Here is a 22,204-nt window from a genome sequence, read left to right as displayed (position 1 = left end):
TACGTTACGGCGGAGCCGCGCGGCGCACAAAGGCGGGCTCTGCCCGGATCGCTGCCCGGATCTCTGCCTTCCCTCCCTCCCGGAGCGGGGCGGGAGATCCGTCGCTGACCGCTTCGTTTCCGTGCAGGTGCTGGTGAACACGGCCTGCTGTGTCCTGATGCTGGTCGCTAAGCTGATCCAGCGCGTGGTGTTCGGCCCGCTGCGCGTCAGCGAGAGGCAGGTGAGGCGGCAGGGCACGCTGCAGCTCGCCGTGCTGTGTTTTCTGCCTGGGACTGCCCAGCACGAGCATAAATCAGCTTTAAAACTGATGTCAGCCCTGCTTCTTGGAGTTCCGTGTGCTGAGCGTGCTGTCTGATAGCACCCTGTGGAAAACAGTCCCCCAGGAAGTGCCCCTTCACCTTTAGCCGCTGTATCTGCAGTTATGGGTTTCCAGTTTGTTTCTGGAGAGAACTTCTCATTGTTTAATGGTATTTTGTGAGCCCGTGGTCAAAGTTGAAAACCCTTCGTGCACACTGCCAGATTGCTTACAAGCCTGCCTCAGTTCAGGGCGTTCATAACATCTGTGTTTCCTCTCTGTTCCGCTTGTGTGTGGCAGCATTTCTGCACTGCATTTCACAGTTAGGGAAGTGCCAGTGCTGCTGACTCTCATGCCTTGCTCTGTGCCCTGACTGCTGCACAAGTACGGGTGCTCTCCAGCCTCTGACATGGAGGGGATGGTTTAAGAGTGGTCAGGCATGCATGTGGCCAGGACTGAAGGCTCACACTGCTCATTACTGCACTTATCCTGGGGGAGAAGTTTTGTCAGAATGCAGCTGGAGGACCGTTACAGCCCAGGCTTTTTAACAGTGGGATCCTGCAAAAGATAAAAGCAGCAGCAATGGTTGGAATAGTAGATATTTTAAAAATAAGCATGTAAGCGTAGTTCTCTAGGAAAAATCAGGCTGTGATCACTTCTGGCATGCAGAGCTGGGGCACGTGAGGCTTTGTGAGTGGCCACGGGTCCCTCAAAGCCTGTTGTATCTGTGATTCACTCCCTTAGAGCCTCTGAGGGAAGTATATAACAAACAGGCCATTCGGTCAGGCTTTTTTTTGGTTATGCATGTTGACAGTGAGGATATGGAATTTTAACCAGTGATAATTCCCAGGTTCTCTCCTCTCTTAAAAACACAAGTGAAAAGCAGTGACTGGATTCATTCGTTTTTGGATAGGGGGAGTATGCTCAGGGAAAGGCTGGTTACTGTCACTGGTGAACCAACTCTGTCAGCATCGGGAAGGAATTCTGGGCATGTCTTAACTCTCCTTCTGGTGGTTTCATTATGTTCTTTAACAAAACGTGTGGATTGTCAGTGCTCTCTCCAAAGTAACCGAGTGTCTTTCTTTTCAGCATCTCAAGGATAAGTTCTGGAATTTCATCTTCTACAAGTTCATCTTCATTTTTGGCGTGCTCAATGTTCAGACAGTGGAAGAAGTGGTCATGTGGTGCCTCTGGTTCTCTGGGCTTGTGTTTCTTCATCTCATGGTCCAGCTCTGCAAGGATCGCTTTGAATATGTAAGTTTTGATTAAGGGCTCTCTTTTGGGGATTACAAATGTAGAGACACTGAGTTAGGATAGCTTGCAAGCAAAACATTTAGGCCTTTTCCCCACCTGAGATGCGAATGCACGCACCTTCCATTAGCTTCAAATGATTGCTTTGGAATGCTGTGTCGATCTTACTCCTTCAGTTTTCTCATCTGATAAACAGAGCTGAAGATATTTATTTTCTTCAATGAATTGCTCCTTATATATGCCCTGTAATTACTGTTGCTTAACTCTGTGTCCTGTCTTCATAGCTCTTAGTGGAGAAATCTGGAGAGCACAACTTCCCTTAGAAAGATGTCCTTTGGGACTGATCTGTAAAACCTCTTTGTGTCAATTCTGTGCTCATGTTTCAAGCTCTCTTACATCTATCTGCCCAGTGCTGAGTCCCAAAGCCTTTATGATACGTAACACAACTTTCTTCATAAGCTGTATGCAATTTCTTTTAATACCAGCAATTAATTTGGTTGGGAGACCCAGAAACTGAAAACAAGGCAAGGAATATGGAACAGGAATTTGAACAGTAAATCTTGTTCTTCAAGCATCTATAATGCAGGTGTGTTTTCCTCAGCTCCTCAGTCCTGGAATAAAAAAGTTTGAACTAAACTGAATCCACGGATTTCCTCCTGGTAGCTTTGTAGTGTCTTTATTTTGTTATTGATATCCTGTAAGGCCTGTTAATTCACAAGGAGCCGAGCACCAAATTTGAAACGAGATGGACTGGGGCTAGGGAAATTGAGACAGCAGTGAACCAGGCAGACATTGGGTAGTCTGGGCTTGTTCAGAGGGCTGCAAGAGAACAAAGTTCATGGGGGGAGAAATCCTTATTATATCCCTTCTGCCTTCAAAGCATGTATCGTAGTTCTTTGTTTGGACAAATGATACTGGTGTGATCTGCCTTGTAGACTCAGCTGGATGAGAAACTGAACGTAAACAAGGAAGAAGGAATTGGTTTTGGAACAAAACATGGCAGTCGACTTTAATCAGAGTAGGGTGAAGTTCTGGGCAACTCTTTTCCTTATCCTGTTCTTCCTGCCCTGAAAATAAGGACATGGACCCCTCTTTAGTAACTTTTGACTTGATCTAGATGTAACCTACTGTCAAGGTAGCTAGGATGATGAATATATTATATATGTTGTTGAATGAGACCATTTGCAGTAGGCTCTGTCCAGCAGTCTCTAGCTGCAGGTGAGTTTTTGGAGGGTGGTGTCTCATTTTTCCAGGATTGTTGAGTTCATCCTCAGCAGATGCTGTGGATTTGATACTGACTTCTGGGTGGTTTTATCACACAAGTGACCTAAACATTAGATCAAGTAATCAAAACGATCCCTTCTGACTTTAAAAAGCCCTGTGAATGTAAATGAAAGGGAGATGAGTGATGCCTTGTGGTGGTGTGCCCCTTTAGCTTTATTCCACAGTGCTTATTACTATGCTACATTGTTGAGGTCGTGAAACTGATTTTCTTCTGGAAATGCAAGGAAAAATTGTCTGGGGAAGTGAACATGGAGGGCAGGGAGGATGAAGTGCTAATTCAAACCTGTTATGTACTTATGTGTTTGTGCTGCAGCTGTCCTTCTCTCCGACAACACCCATGAGCAGCCACGTCAGAGTCCTGACCCTGCTTGTGGCCATGCTGCTGTCCTGCTGCGGGCTGGCAGTCGTCTGTGGTGTTATTGGCTACACCCATGGGATGCACACCTTGGCTTTCATGGCAGCAGAGGTGAGACTGCTTTCATGTGGTGTTGTTTCTGCTCTGCTTTTCAATCCTCAGCTGGGGCTGTGTGACATTTCTTGGCTCGTGGTGGGTTTTCCTTTTGTTTCCCAAAAGAAGCAGCTCCATACGAGCCTCTCTCCAGTGTTAGGATAGTTGCCAGTTGTGCATTCTTTCTCTGTTCAGAGTTTAAGCCCACAAATACTCTTTGTCTGAAGAAGGAAGTAAGATTAATCTGTGAGATGACGCTGAAATGAGATGGCAGTGCATGAAAAAATAATGGTCGTGTTTCATGAGCATTGCAAGATGGCTTAGTTGAAATGGCAGTTAGGGAGAGGGACAGAGTGTACACACAGTGTGCACGCAGTCCGTTCCCTTGAGGCTGTTTTCTATTTCATTTCTCCCTAAAAGGATCACAACTAATATCGTTTCCCTAAGGCATGCCCATTATGTTTGAACAGTTGCATCTCAGATGAGATGAGCAATTTTTGTGTGTGCACCTCTGTAAACATCAGGCTGTTTGTGAAGTACACGCCACCCCACATGTGTTTGTGGGGTGAAATCAACGTGCTTGTGATGTTATGGTTGTTGCACTCTGCCTAAGGAAATGACAAGTGAAGGGGTGGTAACCAGTGTCACTGCAACTAAGTCACGCTGGTGCATCCTTAGTTCAGATAACAAATATTGCCTAAGATCTGTTTTTCTTCTCCACTGCGTGGAATTCATACTTGGAGTTAGCAAAAACAATCAGCTGATAGCTGATTATAATCAGGTATTATGAGGATAATATGGTGCTCAGTTACTGGACACATCCGTGTGTTTTCTCTTGAGTAGGAGAACATGCTGCAGGGCTGGATTTGCAGTTCTTGAAGATTTACTGCTGTCTCTAATAGAGGGTCTTTTAATGCTGCAACTCTTATCTTGGCTCAGCAAAATGGTGTATGTGCCCCATCCCAGCATGGGGGAGGTTTATCGGGGAGAATTTCTGTTTCCAAGAGCTGCCTGCGTGGCACTTGGTGCTGATGTGTTCACTCCAGCTGTTGTTCTGCTTGTTGACAGAGGAAAGTGTAGGTGCATGGTCCTCAGCTGAGCCACAGGTCCATGCTGCCCTCTGTGCTGTGGAGGATGTATAGGAAAGGGTCTCCTGCCCTCTCCTGCTTCTCAGATCACCGAGGGCTGTGCTGGAGGCTGGGTTTGGTGGCTGTGGGTGGACTCTGGGAGGTTGTTTGGTTGTTCATTGACCTTAGTTATACTTTGGCCTGTGCAGCATCCAAGTGCAATGAATTCCATGTTTCACTCTGTGTTGTGTACACAGATGAGCTCTTCCAGTTGTTGGGACTCACCTGCCTGCTGCCATCCCTATTCCCTACTGCTATTGCCTGATACATTGGTGATGAAAAATAGCAAAGAACCGTTCCCTGTTTACTCTTCTTCCCATCACCCTTATTTTATGGACCTTTCTCCTACTCCTTCCAAGGAAAAGAATTCTTATCTTTTCTTATCTTTCCACATGGAACTTTCTAACCCTGCCCCTTCCTGCACCTTTTCAATATGCCCTGTGTGGATGACTGAGGAGTTCCTTTGACTTCAATAGCCAACACTCGTGGCAGTGGATTAAAACATTCAGGTTTCTTCCAGGTGTTGGTAGTGACACCTCGTGGTCCTCAAGCTCTCAGTAAAAGAGCATTAAAGCTCGAAGGCTGAAATGTGTTCTCTGGCTTCAAGAGGGGCCAATGTATTCTGTTTGAGTGTATCTAATGACATTAAGCTGCACTAAGCAATTCATCTTTCTCCTGACTGCAAGTGCCCACTGTGCGGTGCCTCACAGCAGTGCGTGTCAGTGTGTGGGAGCAGAACAGGCGGCTGCCTTCCCTGTGCTGCGTCCTCTGGGGAGCAGTGTGCAGAGTGGAGCAGTTTCCTCTGTGTGCCATCACTGGCAGCTCCTCAGGCCTCCAAGCTGGGTCTCTGCTGGTGTAGCACTAGCTTTCTGTGCCGTTGCCTTGCTAACCAGCACCAAGATGACTTGGCAGCAGAACGGTGGATTGGAGGAAAGTATTGGAATGCCAGATTCCAGATGCTGACTTAGGTTTTAACCTCTTCAAAGCTGTAAAAATCTTCACATTTCCTGCTGACAAACGTCTTCCTTGCTGGAGACTTCCTGCCACGTGTCCTAGTTCTGACATCACTCTGCGCTCTGTGCTGCATCCACCCACAGCTCGGGCGGTCGTTCCGTTTCACTGCCTGTGTGGTGAGCATTGGGATGTGTTTACTTTTCCTCTGTGGTCTGCTCAAGGCTCCTCTGTAGCCAAAACCCTGAGAACAGAGTGGAGTCTCTTTCTCTACCCACATTTGGCATAGGGGGAGGTAAAAGGGGGTCTGACAGCCCCGTAGAGCAGCCTGAGTGCTGAGTTCTGTTTGGAGGAAGGTGTCTGTGCCGAGCACAGTGCACAGTGCAGGATCAGCTGCTGCTACGTTCGGAGCTGTTTCTGTGCTGTTCGATTTGTGTGTCTTATTCTGAAGCTCTTCTTCGGGCAGAATGCTTTTCATAAACAGAAAAATATTCAAAACCACTTTCATTGCTACATGGCATGTTAGTGTTTGTGAGGTTTTTATTCCGTTGCTGTGTTGAGTGCCTGCGCTGAAGGCATCCCAGCAGGCAGCTCTGCAGGCACGGTGTGCTGTCACCCCTTGTAAATCCCCTGTGCTGTGGCATCTCCTGGCATCTGCTAGCTGTGGGGAGCTGTGGGCAGGCTGGGGGTTCATCCTGTCCCTCTGCTCCCATGATATGGCACAACAAAGGGCCACACAGCTGAGCGGGGTGATGGGGCTGAGGTTCCTCCGTGGCAAAGTGCTTAGGTCATCCAGAAACACACCTTTCTGGTGGTTTGTCTTCAGACTGCTGTTTTCCTGCATTTTCTGTACCCAGTTATGTTCTGAGCTCTTAACCTAGAGAGGTTATCACAGGTACATTGTGCACACAGCTGTTTCACAGGACTTCAGGCTGCTCTGAACGCACCGTGTGCTTCAGCACTCGGCACAGCTAACCAGGCCGAGCCCTGCTAACATCTTGTTTCCTCTTTTGCAGTCTCTGCTGGTGACAGTCAGAACTGCTCATGTGATTTTGCGGTGAGTACTCCTGTGATGGTTGCTCAAGAAGTTTGTGCATGTGGTATGGATGTAAGAACTGTATGCAGTCACCTCGCTGCATTGCAAATGTGTATTGGGATGGGCCCCTCCTGCTTTGGAAACAGAAGTTCTACAGTACGTGGATCGCTTTAGAGGCTGCTAATAGAGCAGTGCTTAAGACCTGGATTAAAATGGATTGGAGCTGCTGTTTGGAGATTGATTTATGCTCCTTGATACCATCGTATGGTGTTTCTTTTAAGATCCTAATCTCTCTAACTTTTGCTCTAAAGAAGTAGCATGCTCATGCATCTGCAGGGCGTATATAGGGTATGACATAAAGAGCAAAGGCTCTTTGTCCACGTCACTGCCAGCATTCTGGGTCTGTCATTAAGTTGTAATGCCTCACCTGAGACACAGCTCAGAGGCTGAGCAACATGGGTCTGCAGCATGCAGTACTACTATGTCAAAAGTGGCTGTAAGAGCACGCAGGAGTTTAGTGAACACCGTTGTACCTTCTGCTGGGGCCTGTAGTGCCAGTGTGGGCTGAGCACTGGCCCACACTCCTTTTTGCCTTTGTCAGATATTGCTGTTTGAAACCAGTAAAATTAGAGAAAACAAAAAAGTGTTGGGCCTAGAAAGGGCAAAGAATCCAAATCCAGAAGATAAATAGCTTAGAGATTTTAGCTAATGAAAACCAGCAGGTAACGTTAGTGTCTGTGCTCTTGCAGATACGTAATTCATCTCTGGGATCTCAACCATGAAGGAACGTGGGAAGGTAAAGGCACATACGTGTACTACACGGATTTCGTCATGGAGCTGACCTTGCTGTCGCTGGACTTGATGCATCATATCCATATGCTGGTATGGAGTGCTGCAGATAATGCTGAGTACCTTGCCTTAAAGCAGTGGGTGCTGGGTATTTCAAATATGTATTTTTGTTTTGCTTATTTCGTGAGCCAGCTGTTGTAGAGAAGTTCAGTAAAAGAAGAGGAAAGTGTAGCATAGGGCTTCTGGCATTCTTTCCTCCTGTGTAATTGCAATCTTCATAAATAACTTCGTTATGGAGTATTAACTACTGTGTAATTACCTGTTTAATTGGCTTTATTATTGAGCAATCAGACGGAATTATTTTTACTGGCAGCAGAGGGCATTCAGACAAACAGGGCTCCATTTCTCCTGGTTGTGAATGCTGTGCTGCTCAGGTTGTGTTTGAGAGGGTGAAGAGCAGCAGTTCCTGTGAACAAGCATGGTTAGTTTGAATGTTCTTAACAGAAGAACTGATTTCCTGGGTTCTTGTTCTTTTAAGAACAGGTGAAGTTGCTTGTGGCTGCCTTCTGGTTCCCACTTCTGATCGCCGTTGTTGTTTTCTTTCCCCAAAGCTGTTTGGCAATATCTGGCTGTCGATGGCAAGCCTGGTGATCTTCATGCAGCTGCGCTACCTGTTCCATGAGGTGCAGCGAAGGATTCGGCGGCACAAGAACTACCTGCGTGTGGTTGGAAACATGGAGGCCCGGTGAGCTGCCTGCTCTGGGGTGCACATTGTGCCGTGGGGAGAGGAGCCCAGACAAGAAATGGGGGTTCTCTTACGTTCCTTTGATACACGATGGCCTGTTGTGAGCTGGAGAGATACTGTATTCCAAATCCTGCTCTGAAATCTTCCTGCTCTAGAGGGTGTGTTTGTATAAGGTCTTTGCTTCCATTGTACTTGTGACGAGGGACTCTGTCTCAGTTTAACAGATACATAGGGCTGGCTTTTACCAGACATCCTGCTTTTGTACAAGTAATGCTGGTTACAAGTGAACTCTCCAGTCCAGAATTTCTTCTGTTTGCCCTCAATGTACTGCCCTAGGTGATAGGGATGATGTAAGGTCTGCACAGCTCAGCCTGCTTCGTGTATTGGCTTTGGTTCTGATGGAAATTTATGCTTCTAATTTCCTCAGGCCGTGTCGTTCAGGTACTGCCTGAAATTTAATCAAAATATTAATTAAAAAAAAATCTGTTCATGAAACGTGAGGCCAACTTCAAGCCAGCTGTATACCTGGAGCAGAGCTGAAAGCCGTTCAGGATTACTTTAGGCCATCCCCCTGTACCAAGACAACGTAGAGAAGTGGAGAGGCCTGCTAAGAACTAAGAGTGTGCCAGGTGCTGCTCCATCTCTGATCCAATGTTGTCATAGCTCAGCTGTGTCCTCAGTAAAATGAAGAGCAGCGGGGAGTTTTTCTGTACGTTGCTGTACCATTTTCATTTTAGACTCCGGTGGATTTGACCAGCTCTGATGCCTGCTGCTGTGCTCTAGGTAGAGAGAACAGTCTTCCCTGGAGCTTCCCAGTGTTTTCTTTGCAAAAGGTTGTTATAAAAAGTGTTGTTATACCAGGTTTAGAGCTGCATAGCCAAGTTTATCCACAGTGCGATATTTCTTTTCGGTAATGCAGCTGCTGAACCCTTTACATTGCTCTCAAAGCCGTTTTGAGTTGCAAATATTTTGGGCATCTTGTCTGAGTGACTTAATGTTTTGTCATCATCTTGATTGTTTTGGAAAAACTGTGTTCTGGCTTCTTAATGAATCTGCCAGCATGCAAGCTGGCTTTGTGTGTTTGTGTAGTTGGTTTTCAGGTGTGTTTCACAGTAGCAGTGCTGCAAACTATTGTTGTGCCCCTCATCTCTGTACTGTCTGTTTGTCTTTGGGTACTGTGCAATAGATACTTGCATGGCACTGTAGTTTAAATATATAATAATTCAAAGACAAGTAGAGGTTGGTGAAATCTGAGGGCAAAATTTGTCAAGCCATAAGTACTTCGGATCCCAGGAAGACATTTTAATGGGTACAGCTATTAAAGCTCATTTAGAAAAATGACATAAGCCAGATCTATACAGGTTATAACTTGAGGTTCTCAACCTAATGATCATACTCCTCGGAGCAATAAGTCAGAGCTATTTGAGCTTAGGGTGTATGCAAGATGTGCCAAAACAAACTCTGTAAGAAAGCATGGGAGGGACGTGTATGAGTTTTCTTTACAGTATGAGTTCTAGTTATGGAAAAGATAACAAACATCCTGGCACGCCTCCCCCAAGGAAAAATGAACGTGGAAGGTAAGGTTTCCTCAGCACAGAATTCTCAAGGCAGAAGGCTGTGCTGGGTTGGGATAATCATTACTTCTGTCTCTTCCTTTCATAGGTTTGCAGTTGCAACACCTGAGGAGCTAGCAGTCAATAATGATGACTGTGCCATCTGCTGGGACTCCATGCAGTCCGCGAGGAAGCTCCCCTGCGGCCACCTCTTCCACAAGTAGGTTGTTGGGGCTGCAGGGCCTGGGGAGAGGGGTTATGTGGGCAAGTGTGACGCTTAGGGCAACAAGTAACCAGCGATCAGCTGAGTTGTGATTGCTTACTGCCTGGGCCCTCTTGGTCTGCTTCTAATTACAGAGCAAAAGTGGCGTTCGCTTCCGTTGCTTCCATGTTGGAGTTGTTTCATTTGCTGCCTTCTTTCCTCTGAACTAAGAGTATATGTGTTGTCAGCTGCTGTGCAAGTAGTACTGAGTTATGGTATCTCAGCTGCAAGTCTGTACCCTGCCTTGCTGTGGAAATACTTGGTAAAATAGGCTTTCTTTTTTTCCCCTCCATCTCAGTCTTTGCTTCTTCCATGAGCACATGTTGGTTTTCAGGCAATGAAGAAAAATTGGAGTTAGATTCTTGCGTTCTCTTCAGATACCAACTTCAAGGAGAAAAATAGCACATACTCTTTGTACAGCACATCTTTACGTGGTGATGAATGTTCCAGGACAGTTTGTGGAGGTCTCGTCTAATTAGATGGTTTTGTTGGGGTCTGAGTCCCTCAGGGGTGTGAATGAAAGAGGTTAAACAACCAGCTGGGGAGGTCACTGGCACTGCTAGTTGGGCTGGGAAGCTCTTCACCAGAGGATCATTCTCTGCACTGTTTCTTGCACTTGGTAGTGAGTGACAGTAAGTGCTAGTGGAGGTAGAGTGCTCCTTAGATGCACCTTTCCTTAGATCTTCTGTAGCAGTACATGCATCTTTACATTTTTCTTTAAGATAAAAGGAGGTATGGGGCTGAAGGTGGGAGTTTCTGAAGTGTCGTTTGGTTAAGTGCATGGTCACTTAAATTCTCCCTGTGCTGTCATCTGAGCAGGTTCTTTTCTGCAAACAGCTTTTATTTTTCTGGTAACTGTCAGAGCAGAGGTTAGAATCCGTGTGCTAATTTGTTGTCATTTGTGACAGCCTTGCCATAAATATTTATCTGTGTTCCAAGAAGTCTCTAATGAGATAATTTGCCACAGTAGCAAAAACTCCTCTTCCAGTGCTGCTGAATCAATGAATATTTAATCGCCTCCTGAGTACTTGAGAAGCACAGGGTCTCCTCATCAGAAATTTATCTTTTCTGTATCTGAAATGACCCTTTTGTATTTTTTTTCTCGGAAGCTCGATTACCTTTACCTCACTGGTGCTCCTAGGGAGGGAACGTATCACACTGGATGACTTTAGCTTGTATGTCAAAAATAGGTTAACCCACAGCTCAGCTCTGAGTGCTCAAACCTGCATTTCAAACACCTCTCTCTTTCTGCAAGACAGCAAATGTTCAGAATTAGGAGATCGTTGCAGTGGCAGATGCTGGTTTGTATTCATGTATTTATAAAGTTCCACAGTTGTACTCAATGTGATGGTTTGGCTCATGACTTTTTTCAGAAATACTTCAGAACTATGAAGGTTCCTATCCACATCACTCTGGCAGAACTGCTATGAACATTTATCCATGTCTTTTAAATATTTGCCCAGTTGCCATTTGCCCTTTTTCAGCTTGAGATGGTGAGAGAAAAGGCACTTTGTTCCCTCTTTCCAGGCTGAACTTGCTTGTTTTGAGCTAGACAGGCATCGTGCTTGCACTGGTTGAGTTTGAGCTAAATCTGCAAGCTTGTTTATAAAACCTGCAGCACTTGAGTATTTTCAGCTGGAAGGAAAAGGAACACAGCCAGTCATTGGGAGATCATCAGACATACCTTGCAAATGATCTCTGAGCAGTCTGTGTGCACTTGTTAATGCTCTGAACAGAATATGCTGCAGCTACTGGGGGTACTTGTGATAATGATGCCTTGGAAAATTGCTGCAAACTCACCATAATGTTGCTGTGTTCCTGTTAGCTCCTGTCTGCGATCCTGGCTGGAACAAGACACATCTTGCCCGACGTGCAGAATGTCTCTTAATATCACTGACAGCCATCACGTGAGAGAGGATCACCAGAGGGAGAATCTAGATGAGAACCTGGTCCCTGTGGCAGTAGCAGAAGGCAGACCACGCTTGAACCAGCACAATCACTTCTTCCACTTTGATGGTGAGTTGAGCAGATCTGACATCTGATGCTGCTGACCAAAAAAACAGAGGGAACAGCCTTCTATAGGAGAGCATTCTTTGTTTCTGTGGTGCAGGCCAGTTGGACCTGACCCACTCTGGGACCAGTTTCAGCTTGGTTAGAAACAGCCCTGTTTTTAGTAAAATTGCTGGAGTTATCTGTATTCCAGAACTGAATCTGGTTCTGGATTATTTTAATTTTCCATCTAATGGGAAAAGAGAGTCTTGTTTTCATGATCGTCCTCTAGCCCTCAGCTTGTTAAGCCTCTGTGACAGCATCTGTTAGGAGCAGTCACTGATCTGCTGCAGCCATCTCCATCCATAGGGAAGACTGCAGTGAGAACTCCCTGTTTGTACCCTGTGGAAACACGGTTACATGCATTAAATACACGTAGAAGTACTTTGCCTGTTGAGAATCTCTTGCACGCATGCCTGACTTCCCTTGTGATTTCTTATCCTTAGGCTCTCGAATTGCCAGCTGGCTGCCCAGTTTTTCAGTAGAAGTGATGCATACTACCAATATCCTTGGTATCACACAAGCCAGCAACTCCCAGCTCAATGCTATGGTAAGGCTGCTTGGCTGATTTGGACCTCAGCCTTCCTGTTTGTGCTGTGGGGGGAAAGGGGTGCATGTGGATAGAGAACAGAAGGGGAAGGAAGTCAGAGCAGTGCTTGGGTGCTACATGGAAGTTATCTTCTGAGTGAGAAGCTTCATTTCAATGAAGGTAGGGCTGTGGGGTGTTCTGGATGTGTGAACACAAAGGATAAATAAGTGATGGAGAAAAATTGCATGTACTTTCTGTGGGATGTAGGTGTAGATGGGTAGACCTTTTCTTAGCTTGCTTGATGTGACTTTAGCTTTCCTTTAGTACTCGGCTTCACTCACAGCTTGTAGTAGCTTAGGGTCAGAGTAATCAGAAAATTCAGTTGTTAGTTGGTTAAGTGGCTCACTGACTCACTCACAACTGACTTACTGATTCCTGACGATGGAAGGAGTGCTGAGGATGAAGTCCCAGGTTTGACCATGAGTAAGCTCTCTACTGTAGTACAAGAAGAGAAGGAGGTGGTGGAATTTCTTTAGTTTGAGAAGTGGCATTTCCTTTGAGTTCTTCGGGCTGTTGTGTGCTGTATGTCAGTGAGTGCTCAGTGAGGTATCATGGGGAGGTGACAGAGCTTTCCCAGTGCGAGACCTCTCCAAGCCTTCACGATTGTTTAAGCCTCGATAGGATAAGGACACAATTGTTTGGAGGCTTGGAGTCAGGGGTTGGGAAGGTGTTGGCAGATCTTAAGTGGAATACGCAGGGACTCTAAAGTCAGCTTAGGTTTTTTTAATGGACAGAATGACACAAATGGGCTTTTATTAAGGATGAGTAATGATTTAATGCTGCATTATTCAAAGTATCAACATATTGAAATGTCTGCTTTAATGGAAAGGCAAAGTTAGCAAACCACTGAGGTGTTACACATTTTTAGTAGAAATGAAGCAAAGTTCTTTGTGTTAATGAATAAAACCCTAGGGAAGTATTTCACAAGAAAGACCAGAGGCTGAAATGCTATGTCAGTTGTTTTGGTCACACATAGGTACAACAGAGAGTGAAGTTTGCTGCAGTTGGTTGTGTTTCAACACTCTGTCAGCTGGTGCAGTTTTTTGCTTTGCTTTTCAAACTCCTTGTACTCAGTTTTATTTGTTGTGCTCAGTTTTTTCCCCTGTAACTTTCAGAGCTTTCTGAAACTGTGTGAAAGCTGGTCTGTAAGCAGAGTGGCAGGAGAGAGTATGTGATTAAAACCTCTTGCACGTGTCCTTACCATCTTGGGATGCATCTGGGACAGAGAAAAATGATTTTATTTAGGTGGCTTTTTTAATGTTAGCTAACTTTCAGTCATGCCTGAATTTTGTATACATTTTTATTAACGGTGCTGTCACAAAATAAGGGTTGGGAATCTTTTGAAGCCTTTATCTACATGCCTCTTGGAGTAGGAATGTACATTTTCAGGACCATGTGGTGCCTCCATAGGAGTTGTAGTTTTGCTGTTGGCTTCAGCGGAGTCAAAGTATTGCCCTGTCAGTAAATCACTGCCAGAATGGGTTTTTGTTCCCTTCATTTTTTTTCTTCCTGCACATGAGTTATTATAACCTAAACTTTGAGCTGTTCCTTTTTTTTCCTGTTTGCAGTAAGACACTTACCAGCTAATTTTCTATATCCCTAATACTGCCTGTACAAACCTTGCTTTCTCCAGGCTCACCAGATTCAGGAGATGTTCCCTCAGGTTCCTTACCACGTAGTCCTGCAGGATCTGCAGCTGACCCGTTCTGTAGAGATAACCACCGACAACATCTTGGAAGGGCGCATCCAGGTGCCTTTCCCCACACAGGTAAGTCAGGAGACTGTGCACCTAACATGTCTGTCTTACATATGGACTGAGCTTGTAGGGGTGAGTGGCATCAGGTATAGGCACAGTGAACCCAGTTTAGCTCAGTGCAGTGTTACTCTTCAGATTTTACCTGAAGATGTTGCAGTTGGAAGATGCAGACCAGTTTTGGCTGTCTGGCATGTGTTGTACCTTCATGTTGCAGTGTCTGACTTAATCTGAACATCTCACTGTTGTGTATGGTTGAGGTGTAGGCATCTGTTCCTTGCCATAGCTCTTGAAAGGGCCTTTTGATGTGCTAGGATGGCTCTCAGCTGTGCTTTAGCGTTGTCCATGTTTAATGCAGGACACTTTCTTTATGTGGGAAAGCTGAAGACAGTCACCAGTGGGCTGTAGGCTGTCCCTGGTGGTGTCATTGGGCTGCAGGATGCATCGAGTGCTTTCCTATGCAATCTCAAATGCATGATGGAGTGCCAAATGCTTGTGAAAAAATACTTTGGGGTTAGTTTTTCCTTTGTCTGGAGCTCCATAAATGCAGTATATTCAGTCACATATCAAACATGTGTATTAAAAATGTCCTAGCTGGAGACAAATATTTGTTCAGTGAAAGCAGCAGTTCTCTGTTGCTTGTGTGCAGAAGCTTTAGAACATTTCCAGGTGATTTCTCTGCTGACAGATGATTGAATCGTACCACTTAGGAAAATTTTCCACAAAGAAAGTAGATGGCAGAAGCATGCCTTGTTCTTAATTAGTGATAGCACATCTCAGTAAAGCAGTCTGGGGACAACGGTTCTGCTAATGAGGATATTGAATTCTGCTGTGTGCACACCAGATCGTGCTGTTATTTGGAGTGCAGTTTCAGCCTGCGTGCGAGGAAGCAGAGAGAATTCTCTTTCAGCACAGTGCTTTCTGTGCATTGCTAACGGATCTGTTTCTAAATGGAGCACAACACATGATGCTGCAGAAGGCAGAGTTTGAATGTGTTTACAGGGCTTGTTTTGGTTTTGTTATTGCACAGGCTGCATTAAACCTGTGATGTTTGTGTTTCAGCGTGCAGAGGCTGTTAGACCTGCTGCTAGCAGTTCTGTGGAACGGCACAGCACTGACCAGGACACTGGGACAGTCACCCAGGTAATGTGGTAAATCCTAGATGGAGTCCAGCAGGGGGCCACAAAGATGATGAAGGCCTGGAGCATCTCCTGTGTGAGGAAAGGCTGACACACCTGGGTTGGTTTAGCCTAGAGGAGGCTGAGAGAGGAGCTTATCAATGCTTATAAATGTGTAAAGCAAGGGGGCAAGTGGATGAGGTCAGACTCTTTTCAGTGGTGTGTAGTGATAGGCCAAGGGGCAGCGACCAAAAACTGGAGCAGAGGAAGTTCCTCACAAATATGTGGAAGAACTTCTTCACCGTGGGGTGACAGAGCCCTGGAACAGCCTGCTCAGGGACGTGGTAGAGATACTTTGGAAATACTCAGGACGCAGCTGTATGCCCATCTGTGTAGCCTGCTGTACGAGCTGCTTCAGCAGGGGATTGGACTCAGTGAGCTCTGGAGGTGCCTTCCAGCCCCCGCAGTTCTGCGGTGGTGTGGGGACTCCTGTTGCTGCTGTCCTGCAGCAGTTTTGCTCCTGCAGGAATTTTACATACACCACAGTCCAAACATAGTGCAGATGTTCTTGGCACAGAAATACTGCTCTGCTGCTGATGACCCTGCTACAGAGGAGCTGTGTTGGGAGGTCTTTGCGTTTGAACTCTGGCAGGGCAGCAGATGAGTGGTTTTCCAGGGATGCCAGGCCAAACCAGCAGCTCTGTGCATTCAGTGTTCTGTTCAGCTGGTGTAGGACAAGCTGAACATCCCTGTTACACAGCCACAGAGACAAACCTGGGAGAGAAACCTGCTTAGCTCCCTTCTGTTGGTGCTTCTGTTGCTGAGAGACTTGGGAGCATAGGGGCATTTTCTAGGAGACTCCTGTCTATTTTCTGTCTCTTCAGTTTTGCTCTCAGTGTTTAACCAAGCACGTGGTGTATTGTAGATGTTCTCTTTCTTCTTGCCAGGAGAACATATTGCTGTGGTCAGTCAAACTCTTGTCTGTTTGGAAAGATCTAGCAGCAAACAAGCTACTGCAGCAAATTGCACATAATTTAGTAAGAAGCTTTCTAAATGCAAAAGGGAAGGGATATCAGAAGCCCTCGTCATTGCCTGTGGGTGAGACTTGCGTTTCCAAATAATGGATAGATGCAACTTCACACCTTATGTCAGCCACTGAGAGGGAGTGAGGTGGTTCTTGTTGCTTTGTGCTTCAGATTTAGAGTAGGTTTTACAAGCACTCAATCTTTTATGTCCACTTAGGATCTTTGGTAGATGTCCAACATCGTGGCAAATGCATGGGAGTTCTCCTTGTTGGCAGTTGTTAGGGGAGCTCGCATGCACAAAGAGAAACACCTTTTGTCATGACTGAGCTGGGCTTTCCTCTGTGTCATGTTATGCCTTAATTCCATCTAGAATTCAGAGAACTTAAGATGGAGATAGGGATACCTTTCCCCCAAATTCTGCTGGTGGCTTTGGGGATTCTGTGCTGATACAAAGTGAGGGCAGTTTGGGGATGTGCTGTTGGCAGTGCCAGTGCACGGTGCTTGGTGTGCTGCACATCCTCTTTGTGAATACATTTGCCATTCCTTCTTTACTTTTGCACTGCTGATCTAGTCAGCTCTCCAGAATCTAACTACATCAAGAGCCCTGTTTTCAGAGAGCATTAATTACGAGTAATTAATCTTTATGTCTCTGAGATCCCTTCCACGCACGGTGTGCGAGGCGCAGTTATGAGAATACAGCTCTTTGAACGTGGTTTGGATGAGCTTTGTTCTGTATTTCAGCTGCGGTTTTCAAAGCAGGCCAGGGGATGGGGTGCAGCAGGTAAAAGCCTAGCTTTTTTCAGTGCCTCAGAAAGTGGCAGCTCTTTGCAGCTTGTTAGTTTGATGCAAAGAAGCCCTGTTGGCAAGTTTTGCACAGACTTGAGACTTTTATTTTAGTTGAAATAAAATCCTCTTTTCCTAATTCCCCCCCTCTTTTTCTCTTAGACCAAAAGAGTGCCACTTGAACTCAACTCAAGACTGGAAGAAATGGGAGAACTGAGCGAAGTGGAGGCAGAACCCAGTGAAGAAGAAGATTTTGAAGCCAGGGGAAGTCGCTTTTCAAAGTCAGCTGATGAGAGGCAGCGCATGTTGGTTCAGCGGAAGGAGGACTTGTTGCAGCAAGCTCGAAAGTATGTTCCTTCCTAAAGCTTCAGCCTGGCCACTCGGTTTTAATCTCCCAGAATGGCTGTCACATGGATTATGACCACTTAAAGTCTGGAGTGGTGTAAAGAGTATTAAGAAGGATGAATACATTGCTGCAGCACGCTCAGGTGCTCCTTAAGACCAGTGCCTCTGATAAACCCAGTTCTGAAACAGCATCTTGCGTTGCAGCATGCATGTGGCTTCCCAAGATGATTAGATGATCCAAAGCTCTTCCAATCATAGGGTGATTTCTCCAGCTTCACCGAGCTTTAGTTTGAGCTTCTAGTAAGTGAGGAAACACTGGTTGTGCTGAGTTTCCTAGTACACTTCTAGCTAATCTCCCTGCCTAAGCGTCAGCCTGTGCTGTGCGCTGTTGCAGCTGAGTTCACTGTCAGGCACTGCTTTCCAAATACCGAGCAAGAGCAAGTACTGAGCTGTGTAGGGCTGACAGACCAGAAGAGCTTCTGATTAACAAGTCAGCACTGCCAAAGTGAGCGTGGCCAGCTGTTTCTTCCAACTCAACTAGAATTGCACGTAGAATCTTATTTTACATGAGTTATAGTCACACTAGATAACTTTACTAGAATCTAGTTGATGGTTTAAAAAAAAAAGAAAGGAAAAGCATTTTGGAGCTTTAGATAGAATTCTAGAATTGCTCAGGTTGGAAAAGACCTTAAAGATCATCAAGTCCAATTAGCATTTGTAACCAGCGTTATCCGTTTTTATGTTAGAGAGACTGCTGAAAGGGCCAACAAAAACACACTGAAATGCCTTCATACGTATAACTGGGAGATATGGTGCCTTCTGAGTGATTGTAAATAGGCTCCTGGAACCATTTTCTTTCTTTGAAAAATGACGTGTAGTGAGACAGAAGCATTTTTGACTTTCTAGTTTTCTCATTCCTTTCCTGCGTTGAAGAGCTGTGGAATTGCCAACCGCTGTGTTTTGTCTCTAAGCACAGACATGTACCAGGCTGTTATCTCCGGGAGCTGCTTCCTTGCATTGTTGCATGATGTGGCACTTTGCAGCCCCAGTGCCCACCTGCCAGTGCCTTCCTTGTCCTCAGTGAGGGAGCTGCAGGTGCTGCCTGCACTTACCCGTGGTGCAGCGGTGGGACCCAGTCAGTAACTCAGCACAGGTCTCAGTGTCACACTCAGTCATCAGTGTGCCCATGCAAAGTATTTTCCACCTTTCGGCGTGCTCCAGCTCCCGCCTTGTTTCCTGAACGCACAGACCATTTTCTGGAGCCCAGCTGAGGTTGGGCTGCTGTCACTCATCTCCCTTTCTCCTCCTGCAGGCGGTACTTGAACAAAACCTCAGATGAAGAGCTGAGCACGGAGAAGCCCTCAGTGTCTGAGGGAGCCTCTGCTGACCCGGTCACACTGCGCCGCAGGACGCTGGCAGCCGCCGCCGAGCGGAGACTGCAGATGCAGCAGAACTCATAGCACTCACTGCTTCTCCTTCCTCCTCCTCGTGAGCAATGTTGAATAAAAGAAATGAAATACAAAAACCCCTGCGCTTTCTATACCAGCAGGAAAGTGTCACTTCAGAGTTCAGCTAGGTGTGCTGCCGAGTGAGCTGGCTGCCGCTCTGCTGTATAAAGCATGTGGTCTAATCATGTTTGGACAGCTGACAAATTAACCTTTTTTGTAATATTTTCTATGTGACGTTGATCCCCTCCACAGACAAAGGCAATCTGTAAACCACTGATGTGATTCACCTGACTGCACAGCAGAAACTGAGGGAGATGAGTTTGAATTGAGAAGCTGTGGGTGCAGGTCAGAGGGCACTGGAATGGTCATCCTGAGGCCAGGGAGAGTGGCTGCAAGAGGGGAAGGAAGCACAGGGATTGGCAGCAAACCCTGTTAGGTAAGTAGCTGCTCTCAGCTCACCTCCAGAGCAAAGGCAGGAGCTGTGTCAGCTGGCTGCAGTGCTGCTGTGTACTGCTGGAAAGTCCGTTCGTAGGCAGGTGGAAGCTGTCAGGCAACATAACATAGGAAAAAATGGAATTGTTAATTGTGCAGCGATGCTCTAATTCACAGTGATTCCAGCATACAGCACTTTGTTCACCATTGCTGGGCTCTTGGCACTGGCAGGCCTGTAGTTCTGCTCACTCCCCAGGGCTGTGCTATTTTCTTGTTAGAGCCAGAAAGAAGTGAGAAGCGGGGAGGAATGGAGTGGGGAAGAGGGGGCACAGGGGAGACTGCAGCCCCCAGAATTCAGTGTTAACAAAAGCTGATGGAATCCCGTTGAGGAGCCCACCTGTTTTGGACTGCAGAGCAACACGGACTTCAAGGCAGAGGCTGGAGGTAGCTCTGATATCGCGCTTTTAATTTCGTTGTTAACCCCACAACTCCACCATGAGACACAAGCACCGGGGCAGATGGCCCTTAGGCACCTTGCAGCCCCATCTGCTCACCTGGGATTTTTCTAGAGAATTTCTGGCCCGCATACACCCAGAACCAGCAATGCTAGCTTGCATAGTGGGATTTTACACAGCTGCGACTTAACTGTCAAATTCCTGATGAGTTCTTGTACCACTGCCCTTTAGAAGGAGCCCAGTATTATCTAGAATCGTTGGTATCTTTTTTTACTGTTGGTTTTTAGGGACGTTTAAAGGTGAATTTAACGAAAGGCGTTGTGTTGATGTTTAGGTGAAAGTAATTTATTGCCGTGAAACTTTCTGGGAAGCCTTACCTTGCAATGCTGTTAGTAAACTGCCAGGATTTTATTTTTTTTTTAGATGATTGGTTTTGCTCAGAGCACAGCTGTTTGGTTTTATTGTTTAAAAAAAATGAAATAAAATCTTGATCAGTGTTGGAAATTGTTTGCAAGTTCCTGTGTGTTCCTGTGTGAATCCAAGTGCAGTGTGGACGTGGAGATGGAAGAGAAATAATGCCTGGGGGGGACTGAAAATAAAGTGGGTTTGGGGCTGTCTAAGAGCCTGGTGGGTAGGAATAAGAGCTGTTGGGTGTGTGGACAATGCAGAGTTTGGCTGTGAGAGTGCAGAATCAGAATCATAGAATGGTTTGAGTTGGAAGAGACCCTAAAGGCCATCTGCTCACACTCCCTGCACTGAGCAGGGACACCCACAGCTCCAGCAGTGCTCACAGCCCCGTTCCCTGACCTTGGCTGTCTGCAGGGATGGGGCAGCACCAGCTCTGTGTGCAGCCTGTGCCACCGCCTCACCGCCTGAGTGCGACGAACTTCTTCCTCAGCTCCGACCTGCATCTCCCCTCTCCGTTTCAGCCGTTCCCCGTCCTGTCACAACAGACCCTGCAGGGCCCTGAGCAGCCGCTGGGGGGCGGCCGTGCCCGCGGCTGGGCGCTCCCGCATTGCCCGGCCCGAGAGCGAGCAGGAGCTGAATCCCAGCAGGAGCGAGTGACCTGGAGGTAAAGGAGATACAGCTGAGCCAGTGAGGTCCTCTAACGGGATAGGGATGGGAATGAGATGGAAATTACGGAATCGTAATCATAGAAAGGTTTGGGTTAGACCTTAAAGCCCACCCTGCCATGGGCTGGGTGCCCCTCCAGCTCCACATCCAGCCTGGCTCTGAGCACCTCCAGGGATGGGGCACCCACTGCTCTGTGGGCAGCAGCACCGGAGCCTCACCACCCTCTGAGGGAAGGATTTCCTCCTCACATCTCACCTACATCTCTTCTCTATTTGTTTAAAGCCATTCTCCCTTATTCAATCACTACTAGATGGTGTAAAAAGTTAGCCTCCCTCCTGGAATGGGGATGAAATTGAGATGGGATGGGATGGAAAGGGGGATGGGATGGAAATGGGGTGTGGAAGGGATGGGATGGGATGGGATGGGATGGGATGGGATGGGATGGGATGGGATGGGCCAGTGGTTGGAGAAGGCTGGGGCCTGGGGAGGAAGCCCAGATCCAAGGTCAGGTCCCAGCACTGCTCATGATTCCTGGATCCTGGCTGCAGGATATCCTGGAACAGCTCCTGGCCCCACTGCAGTGGAGGTGAAGGGGCCACTGGCATCTGGCAGGGTTGAAGGTCCTGGGGATGTTCCCAAGGTCTGATGAGCCCTGGGGATTTTGTGGCCACACTCCCTCAGCCCCACCAATAAATGGGGTCCAGCAGTCACCCAGAAAGGCTAGCAGCCCCAGCACTGGGGGGAAATGGTGTGTGTTAGCACCCCAAATGTGCACAATGCAGGGTTGAGAGGGAGCAGAGATTGGGTTTCTGCAAGTGGGGACGCATGAAAAATTGGATTGTTTTGGGTACTGCTGTGCTATTGTGGGACCTGAGCCCATGGTTGGAGCTGCTCCTTGGTGGTATCTATGGAGCAGATTGACAGAGTGGGATGATGGCTGCCAGAGGTGGGTTTTCATGATGGGGAGGACCTGCACCTTGGAGCAGCCCATGGAAATGAAGTGAAAATAAAAGTGAATGTTGGGACCTCGACAGGCTAGAAAGGTGGGCCCGGGTGAACCTGATGAGGTTCAACGTGGCAAAGTGCAAGGTTTTGCACTTGGGCCAGAGGGATCCCAGGTATCCATATGGACTGGAAGGAGTGGTCCTTGAGAGCAGCCCTGCAGAGAAGGACCTGGGAGTCTTGATAGATGAAATGCTTAACATGAGGCAGCAGTGTGCTCCTGCAGCTCAGAAGGCAAATGGTATCCTGGGCTCCATCAGAAGAGGGGTGGCCAGCAGGGACAGGGAGGTGATTGTCCCCCTCTACTCTTGTGAGGCTCCATCTGCAGCACTGTGTCCAGGTCTGGAGCCCCCAGTACAAAAGAGACAGAGAGCTGTTGGAGAGGGTCCA

At 46.9% G+C, this 22,204-nt stretch overlaps 1 protein-coding gene across 1 annotated transcript; it reads left to right on the top strand.

Annotated features, from left to right (window-relative positions):
- Positions 1-97: 97 nt before the first annotated feature.
- Positions 98-18,930, top strand: AMFR (autocrine motility factor receptor). Its single transcript, XM_010717928.3, has 13 exons — positions 98-220; positions 1,385-1,549; positions 3,144-3,296; positions 6,373-6,413; positions 7,142-7,274; positions 7,793-7,926; positions 9,589-9,699; positions 11,567-11,757; positions 12,237-12,340; positions 14,013-14,147; positions 15,195-15,275; positions 17,221-17,405; positions 18,716-18,930. The coding sequence occupies exons 1-13, from the start codon at positions 158-160 to the stop codon at positions 18,861-18,863; spliced, it is 1,644 nt and encodes a 547-aa protein (XP_010716230.1). The 5' UTR covers positions 98-157; the 3' UTR covers positions 18,864-18,930.
- The last annotated feature ends 3,274 nt before the right edge of the window (positions 18,931-22,204 follow it).

The sequence above is a fragment of the Meleagris gallopavo genome, chromosome 13 (genome assembly GCF_000146605.3).
Source record: "Meleagris gallopavo isolate NT-WF06-2002-E0010 breed Aviagen turkey brand Nicholas breeding stock chromosome 13, Turkey_5.1, whole genome shotgun sequence".
NCBI lineage: Eukaryota > Metazoa > Chordata > Aves > Galliformes > Phasianidae > Meleagris > Meleagris gallopavo.
The sequence above is the reverse complement of the archived record's forward strand: the minus strand, read 5'-3'. Positions and strand labels throughout refer to the sequence as shown.